The 15,446-nt window shown below is 38.0% G+C and overlaps 1 protein-coding gene across 4 annotated transcripts in view; it reads right to left on the bottom strand.

Annotated features, from left to right (window-relative positions):
- The window catches only part of LOC128353340 (copine-8), an 88,206-nt gene that overhangs the window by 4,366 nt on the left and 68,394 nt on the right, over positions 1 to 15,446 (bottom strand). For 3 of the 4 annotated variants that reach the window (XM_053314029.1, XM_053314030.1, XM_053314032.1), the window contains 6 exons: positions 9,118 to 9,164; positions 7,713 to 7,894; positions 6,311 to 6,438; positions 3,531 to 3,633; positions 532 to 589; positions 227 to 300 (listed from right to left, as the gene is read on the bottom strand). In XM_053314029.1, the coding sequence (XP_053170004.1) occupies positions 227 to 300; positions 532 to 589; positions 3,531 to 3,633; positions 6,311 to 6,438; positions 7,713 to 7,894; positions 9,118 to 9,164 (592 nt within the window). Of the gene's footprint in view, positions 1 to 226; positions 301 to 531; positions 590 to 3,530; positions 3,634 to 6,310; positions 6,439 to 7,712; positions 7,895 to 9,117; positions 9,165 to 15,446 lie in introns of those variants that run through there. The other variant, XM_053314031.1, reaches the window with a different exon arrangement.

Raw genomic sequence — 15,446 nt, 5'->3', positions numbered from 1 at the left:
CACTGCTATTTCTACTGCAGACGACTGTCAAAATTAGGATCACGTTTCATGTAAATCATCAGGAAGAAGAAAAAAGATGTAGAATTGAGTGGCAGAACTAATTCATTAACTTGGAAATGATTTAATTTTGGAAGACAGTAAAAAAAAAAAACTCACATTAAATAAAAAAAGAGTAAAAAAAAAAACAAGTGGGGAATGGTTGAAGAGAAAGAAAAAAGAGGTCTACCTGAACAATGTCCCTCTCAGCATATCTTCCTCTGGACGAGATTCTGACTTCATCACCGTCTAACTCAATCATGGCTGAAGAGAATAAAAAGGATAAAAAAAAAAGGCTGAGGAGACTCAAAAGGAGTGTGCATTATTTCTTAGTTGATGAATTCAGAAGTATGCAAATATAAAAATGATCACCTAACCAGTCATTGGAGGATCAACAACTGAAGAGTAGGGCTTCTTTTCCCCAGAGCACAGACTTTATAAAGCACAAACAGATGTTTCTTGCACATGAACATTACTCACAAGATGTTGCCTTACCATCAAATTCTGCGGGTCCCACCCCCACGATGATGATTGACATTGGCAGACAGGAGGCCTGCGGGGAAGGAGCAGAGAGGAACAATAAATATTACATCAATTAAAAAAAAACATTTTAGTTGTGAAAAATGTTCCATGTGGGGCCTTTTGTCTTCATCAGTGGTGAACAAAGCATTCTCAGATCATGTTGTGTTCATATCAGTGTGCATGCCTGCCTGCATATAGTACACACAGTATGTGTAAGAATGTGTGTGTGTGAATCTTTGATGTGTGTGTTTACTGCAGCACCTCCCGCAGTGTTTGCGTGGGTCGAGACATCACAGTGAATAACACTGGAGACGAAAGAATCATCAACATGGCCTGAACACACTGACAGCTTACAAATGACATGTGTTGGTGTGTGTGTGTAAGTGTCACAGTGCGTGTGTAGTGAAGGAGAGGGCCAGCAGTGGTGTGTATGTTGGCTGTTTTTGAGTAATGTGTTGAGCTCAGGCTGCAGAGCGATAGATGATCTTATCAAAAACTGTCAGCATCCAATATCTATATTATCCTGTTTTTCATATACAGGAAAGCACATAGTTGAAAGTAACATCCTTTACAAGCATCAAATCAATAAGAAATACATAAATGAAAAAGCACAGTTGTAGCTTGTCAACAATATATCTTGTGCTTTAAATGATACAAAAAGTCGTGTTTGATTTCTTTTTAGATTTGACCAAAGTATGTCTTATTTCAAAACATAATAAATATGGTGTGAAGGATGTCTTATTAACTATTTCAATGATTGAAAGTAATCTGTATACATTAATGATTACATATCTAAAAAGTTTAAAATACTTTTTGGGGCACCCCAGGGTTCTATCCTCGGCCCTTTAATATTTTAAAAATACATTAATAACTTTGCAATGACCTTTAAAAAATCATCTTCCTATATGATTTACAGATGACACTGATCTTAAAGCCTCACACAATGACTTCAAACCATCCAATAAAGTGTGTAAATGATGAAAAGTATCCTGGTTTTGAATGGTTTCAGGTGAATAAGCTTAATGAGACATTCCAGTTACTTTTAACATTTTGTATACATATATCATCAGACATTCACTGATATTCAACTATATGAAAACAATATTTCCATTTATCTTATCGTTGTACATCAAGACTTCAAAGCTTTTTCTTCAAAATAAGAGGTTCAAAATGATGGAATTCAGTGGATATGACACTGATGCCTTTATCTTAAAAATGTCTGATTTCATCTTTATGCATATGTTGCTTATGTTGTACATAGCTACTTTTTCTTTTTCTTTTTTTGTTTTACTACTGTTACTGCTTTCATGTGCCTTTTGTATATATGGATATTGTTTGTGCCATGTGTTTGATCATTTTTGGTGGAGTAACAATGTAATTTAAATGTTTTTTTAAATAAGGTGTGAACTCTGATGAACTCTTTTAGGGTTCCTTCCTTCCTTCCCTGCACTGTAATTACTGCTTTTCTAATTAATGTCTTTGTATCCTCATTATAGTACATCAAAATTAATCTTTCTCTCCCCTATGTAAAGGTTTTCTTTCGAGCTCTACTACCTTTTGCTTGTCTCGTCCTTCATTTTTTTCTTATCACAACTCTGTCACCGCTTTCCCCCTTATCACCTTCTTTTCTCTTTACTCATCTCAACCTATCCTCTCCTCTGTTTATCTTCTTTCAAAATCCTGAGATGGATCACAGTCTTCTCAAAAAATGGCTGCTGTCCTCTGTTAACTTTCTTTGCATTCTCCATTGCACTCTGGCATCTGTCAGGAGCAAGCTTGACAGTGATGGAGAGGAAGGACGCAAGCTGAATAACATGAGCAAACATCAGAGACATCTGTGCTGTATGGATATGGTAGATTAATATTACCAACAATATGTGCCTTTTTCCCAAGCAGTGATTTCATTGTCAATACAAGCTGTCAGTCATCTGCCTTATCACCTAATTAGGAAATACTGACACGGTGGTTTTCCAACTTAGAGTCACATTTCTGCTTTCAGGAGCAAACAGGATGGCAAGAATTGAAGAAATGCATTGTTGCTCAGCGGTAATTAGTTCTCAGGCCATGACAGTTCTGCTCATTTACATAGTTTTTCATGTTTTTTATGTTCAAGCAATCATTCAATCCCTCTTACCACTTTAACAGTATTCCTTTTCCTTCCATGTTTTTTGTTTTTGAACTTACCTTACTTATTATGCATTGTTAACCACTCTGCATTTTGTTAGACTTGACTTTATTTGAGTGGTAAATGTGTACTGCAACAGGCTAACTCTAGTTCAGTCTTAACAATTTATACAGTAGCAGTTTTTCTCTTTTGATCAATCAGCATTGTCCCTGCCAAATAAATGAATAGATTAAATTCAATGAAACAAACAAGCATTCACAGTGTATCTTTTTGGATTAAATTGTATTCATTTGTCTGCTTACTTTTTTTATTATTCATCTTTTGTGATGCACATTGTATTTCATCTTTTTCAACAAAAAAAAGTGATTTAAATTTAATTTGAGTTTTATTAGTTAGGGTTTGCATATTGATTGTATTTTTGCCTTTTACATTTTGAGTGAACTGTACTGTATTTAAGGTACAAGACACTTCATCACTTGTTAATGAGGTGCAAAATTCAATGTGAATACTTTTGGTGTGACCTAAACACTGCCTGAGAAAGCAGAGAAATGCCTGAAATCACCTGTTTAAACCTTAGTCAGATCTGCTCTCAGCTTTACAATTGCACCAGGTCAGTGAACCTTTCATTCTGAATTTAGAGCTACTTGGACCCTAGTATATACTCAAATTTCAAGTCTCGTTATTATAAGTACTACTAAAGTCACTTACATATGCAACTGATGTTTCTCAGACTAAAAGACAGCGAACAGAAAGTACAATTTGAACAAAATATTTTTAGTGAACTGTGTTTTGTTATGGAGGTCACAGTTTTGGGTTAACTGTTACCAGCTACAAGAGATGCCCTTACGTTGACAATAGACTCCTTGGCCTGGGCCATGTCAGAGATGACACCATCCGTGATGATGAGGAGCACAAAGTACTGGGAGCCGTCCTTCACTGAGGCTGCATACCTATGTACAGTACAAACACACAGACAGAACCATCTCTATAGTTATTTCTGTGCTACCGTCATTAATCACCATGATGATTTATTTGCTTGAACATGACATTATTATCATTCTGTGTGTAGTTTTAATGAAACTAGTTAGCTTGTTCTCAAATTAAATACAAACACAGTTGAGTGAATTTTAGACATTACACGCCTTGAAAGATAATCTTCTGATTGAATAAATGTCACCTCCCACTCTGGAGGGTCTTAATCTGTCAAGTATTTCTCTCAGTCCATCTATATGTCAATTCTACAGATCCTCAGTTCAATATGGCTTTCAATTTCTTCTGCGATGTTAAACGTGACCTTTCACTCCCATGTGAGTCGTGAAGTGACTGTTGATATTTACACACAGAAACAAGATTATTTCAGTCGCCTCAGCTTCTGCTATGCTTCACCTCTCTGTACCAGAAGGTTAGATCTATGTGAACGCCTGTCTCCTCCCTCTGGAGAATGTCTGAGAGTAACTGAGAGACTCTCAATGTATATGATCACAACGCCGGAGGCAGAGGAAGATGGAGACATAGGGCAACGACTGAGGAGTGGTAGAGAGACACAGCAGAGGAGAAAAAGTAAAGTGAATAGTTACAATGCTGCAGGTGGGAGGGAAGCAAGGCAAAGTGGAAAAAAAAGGGCGCTATTATTGAAATATGGGGGCGGATGACAAACAGAGGCGAGTTGAAGGTGAGATGTAGGGGCTGGGATTACAGATGGGGGATAAGGAGAAAAAAAGAGTAATGACTTGTACTTGATAACAAATCATGCTTGTGGCTTTTTTTAGTTGACAAATAAACAGTGCAGTCGCAGAAAGATGATTTATGTACTGCAACTTACGCTTCGTTTTTAATGAGGTTTAGGAGAACAAGTTTGGAAGATGTTTGCTGATTAGTCTGGTATTTTTCCGACTGGGTTGAATTGATTGTTGAAATTAAATCTTGTAACAAAACAAAGTTAATGAGATGTGCTATGTCTGAATGAGGTTTTATAGAAAATGCATGTATATGTTTAAAAACCTCAAACTCTCCTGTTTTATATGAACTCACAATTACTGTATGGCTTAAAAAAATAATATATATGGCATAAATAATAATAAATAATATTTTTCAAATAAAAAAAATCAGGGGCAGAGTTAAATAATGCAGCAGAAAAAGTTCAAACAAACAAAAAAAGAATAAAAAGAATAGATGTGAAGACAAGCAGAAGGAGAAATTTGAAGAATTGATAGCAGTGATAGCTAGACATTTTCAGAAAAGCTCTGATCACCTTTCTTGACATTCTCATGTCTGTCAGTTAGATTTTAAGCTATAGCTATCAGACAGTTAGCTTAGCATAGGATAGATAATAGAAGTAGAAGGAAACAGCTAGCTTGGTTTAACCAAAGCTAATAATAGCCACCTAGCTAAGATGTTATGTCTTGTTTGTTTAATCTGTACACACATAAACAATTTCAGGAAATTACTGCGTTGGCCAAGAACAACTTGTAATTTTTTCCAATTTACACTCCGGTTTTTATATGAATTCTATATATAAAAAAAGATAACTAGCTGTTTAGCATGCTTCCACTCTTTCTCTCTGTCTATGCTACGCTAAGGTAACTCTTTCCTGGCTTCACAACAAACAAACCTAAACATGGGAGGGATTTGTTCTAGAAAGTGAATTACAGTATTTTACAAAATATCAATTCTTTTAAAGAAAGGAAATACAAGAACTTAGTGACTAGTTTGACCAATAAACAATAATGTTGTAGAGAGGAAAAAAGGAAAAGCGGAAGTTTATAAAGGCGGCTTAATTGATGGAAAGAGCAAATTATTCAGGAGAAGGGAGTGAAGGTGACATTACAAGCTAAATAGGAGCAAACTGATGCCTCTGAATTACTGCTTATGCCACATTTCCCCTCTAGACTGCCTTTGTCTCTTCATGTGTAACTACACAAATTAAGATTTTAGTAAATTATCTTCTAAATGTGCAAATTAACCTGAAGAGAGACTTCACTTGAGTTAATCTCTTTAATTACACACTTGCATGAATAGTTTCTTAATGTCTTTTTTTTAAATTCGAGAACTTTGTCTCTATCACATGTCTGCCTGGCTTTTCCTGTGGCATAAATTATGTTCCTGTCGATACACAGGCACAAACAAAACATGCAATCAGCTGTCATATACTTTGTCTGTCTTTGTGTTGCCAGTTTTCCTCCCTCCCTCCCTCCCTCCCTCCCTCCCTCTCACACCCGTTAGCTACCTGGCAACACTCTGCAGAGAGCCTATTACGGAAAACCTGAGAACACGTGTTGAGTGTCAATCACAGTGAAATGTACTCAGTGTTCTTTCACACATACTCAGATGATTTCAGGTTCGTTATATAAGCAGAGATAGATAAAACACAAGTGTAAAATAGCGTGCATGTGGTATAATGAAAATTGAAAAACACTTTTATACATTTAAGAAAAGAGGTCCTCAGGGCATCTTCCAGCAATATGCAGCTGAATCAGGTGCTTCTCAGATCAGGAAGAGGAAATTACAAATGAGAAAAGACTGAAGAGCACTGACTGATTTGCAGCCTTTAACAGAGCAAACAGGTTTCTACACTCCTTTGTCTTCATCAGAGTCAAACTTTATACATTCCTTTAAATCGTTGGTTACCTGGCCACATGGTTGATGACAGGAGAGAAATTGGTGGGTCCATAGAGTTGAACAGACTTCAGACTCTGGTAGTAGGCTTCCATCACGCCATCGATTCCTGCACAGTAAGGGTTCTGAGGATTCCCGTTCTTTGGAGAGAAAAGAAGAGGATTCATTTCAGATGAATGAAGCAGATTGAACAAACAGTTTAAGAGATAACTGTCTATTTCTGGTTCACTGATTGTCAGGTCTTTAGTTCCAAGCTAAGAAAATCAAGCAGGGATATGAACTTTAACTGGAAGTTAAAGTTAAACTGTAATTGCAATGTGTACACTGGGTCTTAATGGCTAACCATCTTTATCAGTCTGTGCCTTCTGTTATGCTCTTATTAACTGTTGTTCAAAGAATTAACCTCAACTTAGGTTTTACACGTAGGTAAACATCAGTCTTTCCAGCAGGCCAATAATACAAATGTGATATGTCTTGTAGCAGCATTTCATTGCCATTTGGTCCTTCTTGGTGTAAAACTTTAAAACTGAGTTAGATGACAGTGTTAGATAATTATGTTGGACACAATAAGTTGTAAACCCTCCATGTTGCTGCATTAACTACAAATATTCTTTCCTGTTATTCATAGGAGAATACACTTCTGAGTGGTTCAGTTCTGTAGTCTACTTATTACACAGACGGTGTTTGATACATTTTTATTGAATTGGAATCCAAACCTTTTCCAATCCTTTTTCTAATTTACCTTTCAACCATTCCTCCAGCTTAGCCGAGGAGTCATGAAAGTGCATTGACATAAATTAAGTTTTCAAGTAAAAAGGCTAATTAATGCTCACCACCTGAGCTGAGCAGCACAATATATATAACCTTCATTAATTGTATCTAACACATTCAGTGTATCTAACTGACAACATGAAGGTCCGGATTTAGAATGATCCAATTGATCAGATTAAAATGTTATGATATGCACTGAAGTTGAACTGGGAGATGAATTGATGTGTTTTCATTTTAGCTGTTATGGAATTAATGTTAATTAGCAACAGTTGATCTAATCTGCCAACACTGTTTGTTATTTTAACCAGAGACTGTGACATTCAGCTAAAAATGAGAAGGCTGCTACCTACAGTACATGTTTTCCTTTGCTGATAAAGAAGTGTGAGGAGAGATAACAGGTTTGATAAGGAATTTGTTAGCGTCACAGCTTAACAGATCTGGGTACTTTGCCAACAGGGAACTAGATCTAAAATGGTACAGGATATTAAAAAACATCCTGAACAGATTCTGCATTCAATTAGGACAATTCAACCAGGTCACAACCCTATAACAAGGTTTTATTAAAAATAATAAAAGAATTAGTTAAGATTTTTGTATTATAATGAAATTATGAATTCTCCTTGACTCCATCTCTTGCTCTCACCAAGGCAAACTCGTGGGACACCCGTCCGTCAGGTGGCAGCTTGGCTCCGAAGCCCAGGGCGGGGAACATCTTATCGCTGTCGTAGTCCTGGATGATCTCCCCCACTGCCTTCAAGGCCATGGCGTAGGCATTCAGCTGGTAGGGACTCATGTAGTGGAGCGAGGTGGGCTGTGCTGGGTTACCTGTTTGTGACAGAGGGAAACTGTGTTAAACTATGATGAAACAACAATGGTAGCAACATAATCAAAACTCAAAGTTACTAACTGTCCTGAAACCTATTGATTTAACTTGACTACAATTTACTGATCACTCTTTGTTACTGCATAAAAGAAGAAGTATATCCAATACTCAGCCAACAGTAGAAAAACACAATAAAGTTTTATTCATTTGTAGCCAATACAAGGCATTTAATAACTAAGCCTCAGATGTGGTTAATCTTGAGGGGGCCGGGGGTACAGTGTGGAGAGTCACTTATGACCTTAAACGTCCAAGCCTCTGCTATGTGAGTACATGAATTTTACTCCTTGAATCAAAATGTCACACAATCTGGTACCTTTTATAAATGGTCTTGGATGAAAGGTTAGCGAAAATTGGCTTCATTGTTGGAAACAATTGTGAGGGTTTTTGGGGACCTGCAAAGTCAAACATTTGCACGACATGTACAATTAGAGCCAATTAAATGTTAATGTGTGGGCTGAATGGTGCTTTATGGTACCACTACCACTATCACTACCACTTAAAAAACACTTAAACTCCTAAATTAGTTTTTTCATTAAATACTTATGTGACTTCTAGTAGTTCTGTAGTTCAAAGTGTAGTGAATTTTATAACAATAAAACATGCATTGTTCCTCTAAATCCATCACTGCATTACCAATAGAGGTTAACTGGCTGCTAATCACAATAATACAATACACATGTGACTCTTTCTGATCTCTTTGTACCTGACTCATGTCACTGTTTCAGCTGCTTTTTAATAAACTGCTTAACTCTACCAGCCACCAGTTAGAATTTAGATCTCAGTACGAGCCAGACAAGATCAAGTACACCTCAACCTCAAACATATTTCTTTCTCATCCACTGCCAGCGAGCTCACATTTGATTTAATAGGATTTGGCTTTATTGGTGTTGCCTGTCCTGCTAGGATTAAGCTCAAGGGTAGATGGATAACACAGTTCCTAATCACGGCCATCATGCCATGTTACTGCACTCAGCTTTAGCTGCCAGGTGTGATGGAGAGGGCTATTAGCAAACACTTGATTCCCCATCTGCATATATTTGAATAAATGCTCCCTAGGCATTCAGCGTACTTCATGTGTCTCTATGTGGGGCTCTAAGTGTGTGTGTGTGTGTGAGTGTGTGTGTGTGCGCATTAAAAGTAAATGTGTGTTTACTAAAAGACTCACCATTGGAAGCTGTGAAATCAATGGCCACTGTGAAGTTAATCTGGGTCCTTGGAAGACAAAAGCAGAGAGATGTTTCATTAATGAACAATCATCTGGTCTCTCTCTCTCTGTGTGTCTCACACACACACACACACACACACACACACACACACACACACACACACACACACACACATATATGTAATGGCACAAGATACAATCAGAAGAAATGAACTGCAGACATAATCAGGTTAAAGTGATCAATGTTGGGGAGTGCAAAGTTCCTCCTGCCCTTTAGCTGTGCCAGTAATCAGGAGACAGCAAGTTACTGAGCTTTCACACCAAACACAAGAGTGTGTGTGTGTGTATGTATGTGTGGCACTGCTGAGAGGAAGGTTGTTGTTTTCAGTGAAGACAGATACACACTGCTTAACAGCTACACCAGTGATATTGAACTGTAACCCCCCCAAATACACCAGCCTCTACTCAAAGTTAAATAATTGTATAGTACAGTAGTTACAGTAATGAGCAAAAAATACAGATATCAGAAGACAGTAAAAGTAGCTATTCATGAGCTATTTCTTGATTGAACGCTCTTTAGCTTGTGCTCTGCCTTTCACAAACGTTCTGCTAGAAGAAGACAAGAAAAGGGACATGACAGACAAACAAAAATGAGAAACTGACTTATTAGAGAGAGATGAAACAAGACAACAACACACAAAACAGCACCCATGAAATAATGGCATGTCTCTCTCTATCAAAACATTTCCTAACTTGTTAACCTGCAGGAACACGATGTGGTTGGGCGTTCTGTCAGCCTGTCACAGCTTTTTCACACCAGTCTTCATCCGCTGCCATACAGAAAAACACACAAAAACCTCCCTGTCTACCTACATGTCTCCTGCTTTTTTTTAAAAGGAGGTTTTAAGCAGCCAGCACATCATCATCACTGTCACCCTGGCAGGCCGTGTGAAGCTATTGGGCACTGTGCCTGGACGCTGAGCTGCCCGATCCAGAGGGGATAGAATGAGGGGGGAGGGGGAGGGAGAGGGGTTGGAAATGATTCAAGAGACATTTAATGATCAGAATACATGTATGGAAGGTTTTGGGGTGTAGAGCTGCCCTCTTATGTTTGCACACTGGTATGAGCAGCTTGAAAAATGAGCAGGAATAAAGAGAATCCAGGGAAATCACAATATCTGACCACCATGTAAGACACCTACTATGTTTTCTATAATGTCTGTTAACTGAAGATGGAAGATATATATCATACTGTGTAAAATTGTCACTTCTATTGTGTCACAATATGCTTATTAACCAGACCTGGATTAGATACACCCACATACATCTGCGCTTCATTAACATACTGAACAATACACTTGTGAATTCTTGTGATTGCTATTAATTTTTACCATCTGTTTCTATGGATATATTCTACCACTGTTAATAATGTATATTCATGTTGTTTTGAAACACTGTGAATAGCTATAAATAGATATTACTGTGTATTGTCGCTATGTGATCCTCTTTTGTGGCTGTTTTCCTTATGTTTCATCTTGGCCAGGTCTGTATTGTAAAAGAGAGGCTGCTCTCAGTAATTTGCCTGATTAAATAAATAAAATAATAATATAGATTTTTTTCAGTCAAGGCACTACCACATTTAAAAACTGGACAAAATCTAAATTTAATTTAATGTTTATTAAGAAAAGTCATCATAAACCACAAAAATGCAGTATGAGCCAAAATGTATGTACATAATAATGACCCACCAAGAGGAGAGGATTCCTCTAGATCAGGGGTGTCAAACATACGACCCACTGGCCAGAACCGGCCCGCGAAAGGGTCTCATCTGGCCCAGTGGATAACTTGCAAAGTATGAGGACATTTATTTCATGTAAAATGCTGCTTCAGAGGTTTTTTCACCCTGACCAGAATACTCTTCTATTGAACGCAATCAATATATTGTGGTTATAACATTCATATACTAAATATCAATCAGCAGCTTCTGTGGAAAATAATCTGTAAGAAACTGACCTGACTGACTTGAAACTGCACTCATTTTTCTTGAGACATCAAGAAGAAGATGGTTTATTATAGTAAAGTTATAATATACATGTTACTATGCAGTGGTTTTACTGGTCCAGCCAACTTGAGATCAAATTGGGTTATACAGTACGTGGCCCTTGAACTAAAATGAGTTTGACATCCCTGCTTTAGATCATCAGCCTTTTATCTTTAATATTTTGTAAAAATGCAGCTTTGATATAAAAAATTAAATTATTTTTCTTACTCAAATAATTATACAGTTCCCCTACTAGTGGGGGAAATGTTCCCTCCTCTGCAGGCATTAAAGCTTCTCCAAACACCACTGGATCTGATCCAAAATCTCTTACATCAGCAAAATCAGAAGGGTGTTCTTAGTTCTTGAAAAGCTGATAAAAGGCTTTTGTCTAACAGTGGTGCTGAATTGCTGAGGGCTTAATAAGGTGCCTCTATTCCCTACTATAATGAAAACAGTGAGAAAATTCCAGTAAAGTAGTTTTGCTAGGGGACAGCGACAAGGACAATGTAGCAGAGAGAGGAGATCCAAGCAGATTCTGGTCCAGTTCCCCACGCTGGCAAAGACAAGCTGCAGCCTAGCAGCCTAAATTATGCATGCCCTCTTTCTCCTACTATATGGCTAAGTCACACACACCAACACACACACACACACACGCAAAGTTTGAGAGAGTGACTCCAATTTTGGGTGAGCGTGAGAAGACAAGGTGAAATGGGGGACAGACAATGAAAAAATGACATAAGACAGAGAAAAGGAGGAAGCAAAACTAAAATGTTATTGTGTAGCGTCACCACAAAAAACAACATTGTCATCACATCAACATGAGTCACAACCATAATGAACTATTTAAAGAATGTTATGTATGTCGTGACAACAGAGGGAAATATAGTTTACACCTCACTGGGTTGAGTGTGCTGCATCATTTATGTTACTCAACAACAGCATCAAACTGCAGCAGCTTGACTGATTTGTGTTCTGGGATTGTACAGCTCACTGTCATTAGCAGGGTCCCTTCAAAGTCAGTGAACAAAGTGAACCCCCCCGAAATGTTTGACATCATCACTTTGACTTCAAATGGAGAGAATATTAATATACAGAGCAGAAGACAGGACTCCAAAAAGGTCAACAATATCGTCTGCATTAATCAGGCAGGAATTAGGAGTCAGGCAGGAATCAGTTTATCAGCTTTTGGAGCTCAATCCTATAGGCCTTTTAGAAAATCTTGTGCTTTATTTGTAAAATGAAATTGCTTCATTTTCACAGATTTGCATATAAAAAACATAGTTAAACTTACCATTAGGTTTTGTTGTAAAACTAGCACATTAATTAGGCAGTAAAGGCTGTAAGGCAACATGTTTGTGTCTGTGGTTTATTTGCTGGTGCAGACTTACATTTCTTACTGTGGGTGTCAGCTTACATGATGCCAAACACACTCTATATAAAACAATCTTGCTTCGTCAGAGAGAGGCAACTATAAAAAGCCTTTGTCTTGCCCTGATATCTTAAACTATGCTGACAACACCCAGAGGTGTGACGCTGGCCACTGGCACAAACGAAATAAATAAATGATCTCTGTATTTAGCTGCAGCTATGGTACATTCCTCTACTGAGCAGACTCACACACAAACAGCTACAAACTATCTTAGGAGCAGAAGGAGATCTGCGGCAAAGCATTGCTGGAGAACAGGCTTCAAACCAGAAAGGCTGCAAAATGCTCTGGCAGGTAAGATAAGGGATTTCCAGAGGCAGTGGCTTTAAACGCAACATCACATCACTGGGCTCTGGTAAAGGAGAGAGAGATGTGAGCTTAACCTGAATTAAAAAAAAAACCAAACCTTATCATTCTGTGACCTGAAGGTAAAGGGAAACTTCTCCAACCCCTTTATCACGTGTTTTTTCCATTGGCTTAAATGGCTGCAATCCATCACTAACAAAGTCCAGTTAAACCTTTTGCCTGAGAGTAAATATTTCAACACACATACTATAAAATCATTTTCATGTGTTGACTATATTTGATGAAATAGAACATAAGATATAATGGATTTTTACTGATTTCTCAACCCTTTTTGCTCTGTTCTGCTTGGAAACTAAAGGGTTTAATTAAGGAGGCACACCCTTTATCACCAACACCCAGCGGCTGCTTGATGGCCCCAAAGAGTAATGGTCAACTAAGTGCTTTGCTTTAATTGCACATTGAAGATGGCTTTTCACTTTTACTTTCCCTTTTTAGATACAGTTCTACCAGCCTGTGTCGAGTGTGTCGAGCTTCAGTGTGTGTACAGTATATCTATGGCTATGGCACCTTTCCCTGCTTTATGTATCTGGACAACAGTGTCTGAATCATGGAGACAACACAATATGTGATAACTGCCAGACACTGCTTTATAAACACAATCTATGAGCAACTGAGTCAGGGAAAACAGTACAATATGTATATAATAATATATCTGTGGAGAAAGGGGGAATGCCTCTTCACCAGCTGCTTTTCTGTCAGTCACTGATCTTGCCCCGCTGTTAACTCAGCTAGGAACCAATGTGAAAAAATACCGCACGGCTGGAGGGGACTGATGAGGACGTTCAAATAAGCTTTCCTGCAGACTGAAGGAGCTTGATGCTAAAGTCTCCCCTAAATCTTCAAAGCATGTCCTTTCAACGCTGTAAAAAGATTATCTCTTACACATCAGCAAGGCGACTTTCACTACTGCAGGAGAAACACACTGTTAAACACTGTAAATATCATTTAGCTCAAGTTTTGCCTAATTAAAATATACTGATAGTACAGTTGATACAATAGTGATATGCTCAATTCATTGAAGGCAGAACTGATACTAGCCATACAGTTATTCTCTTGCATCTTTCAAACTATGCTGTCTTAACATGTATTGCTATAAGCCGTACAGTCTTTTGTGATATTACCACTAGGAGTTGCCTTAGTCTGAATTGTTCACATAGGGGGGTTTGATGGTAACAGTCCATAATTGATCAACTGAATAAAGTCTGCAATAATTAAACTACTTACTTTTATTAAAGGAGAGGTATCCTTGTTTTTAATAAACCTGGAAAATAAACCTGAATTTTAGTCTTGACAAAAAGTATGTACACACTGTAAAGAAGGGCTAATCTACAAAGTGAAAATGTTATGTTTAAGACAAAAAAAGTGTTTCAAAGTGTTCACAAGGAGTCTTCTTTGTCTTATATTTAAGAGCCGGGGGGAAACGTATGCATGAGTGCACCTACATGATTGGCCTAAAAAAATGGCATCAGAGGTTACGCGATGTGACCTCTCCTGATGATATGCAAAAAGATGTTGCTGTTTGGACAGTGTCCATCTGGCTAGAGGGAAAGAGAAAGTAGAAGAAGAGGAGAGGAGAGGAGAGGAGAGGAACTAGATAAACATAACTGCATTAAGTAGAATTAAACATTGATTTTGGCAGCTGGATTCTGCTTGTTCATTTACTACTATATGTAAATCCTCAGGGTAAAACATCTTGGTTACTTATTGACAAATCTTTGTCTTGATTCTGAGTGTCTGCTCCTCTCAGTAATGATAACCTCTCAGAATGACTTCAATACATGCAGAGTTCCCTCCGGCTTCTATTCTGGTTTCAATACTCAATTCACAAACCAAAACTAGGGAAAACAATATCTGTCACTATGAATGACGGGGCACCCATCAAAGGCACAACTAAAAATGAAAGATATAGCCAACAATTCTATATTTTTATCCCCATGCTCACAAATAGCAACCTCTTTGTGGAAATCCATGGGTGGTACTAATGCTTTATCAGAAAGGATGAAAAGAGTGAGAGCAGTGATGCTCTGGATTGAGATGGAGCCTTCTTTAATCAGACAGTAATTTATGCTAATGCTGTCAGCAGATCATGTTCCTAATTAGGTCCAAATGAACAATTAGCTGATTGGGTTGAAGCTGCAAAAAGAGCTGTCAGGAGATAAGAGAGCATTGAAAGCAGTGGAGATGAATGAGAGCTGAGAAGAGAAGGAAATGACAAAACACCTGTGCCGAAAGTCCAGATTGAGACCCACAGGGGATTTCAGGGAAAGGCTCGAGTGAGAAAGTACCTAGCAGAGTGTGTGTCTGCCCATGCAAGCAATTGTGTGTTCATGTTTTTGTGTTTAAATGTGCACTTTTGTGTTTCTGCGCCCAAACCCGCAGTCTGTCCATTATGTAATTGGAGTAAGTGCGACCGGACCATTACAGGCCATTTAGGCTTCAAACTGTGAGACAGCACTTGGCACTTCATTTAGTCACACAAGCGTGTAACAGCGCCCC

This window comes from Scomber japonicus, chromosome 23, assembly GCF_027409825.1.
Source record: "Scomber japonicus isolate fScoJap1 chromosome 23, fScoJap1.pri, whole genome shotgun sequence".
NCBI lineage: Eukaryota > Metazoa > Chordata > Actinopteri > Scombriformes > Scombridae > Scomber > Scomber japonicus.
The sequence above is the reverse complement of the archived record's forward strand: the minus strand, read 5'-3'. Positions and strand labels throughout refer to the sequence as shown.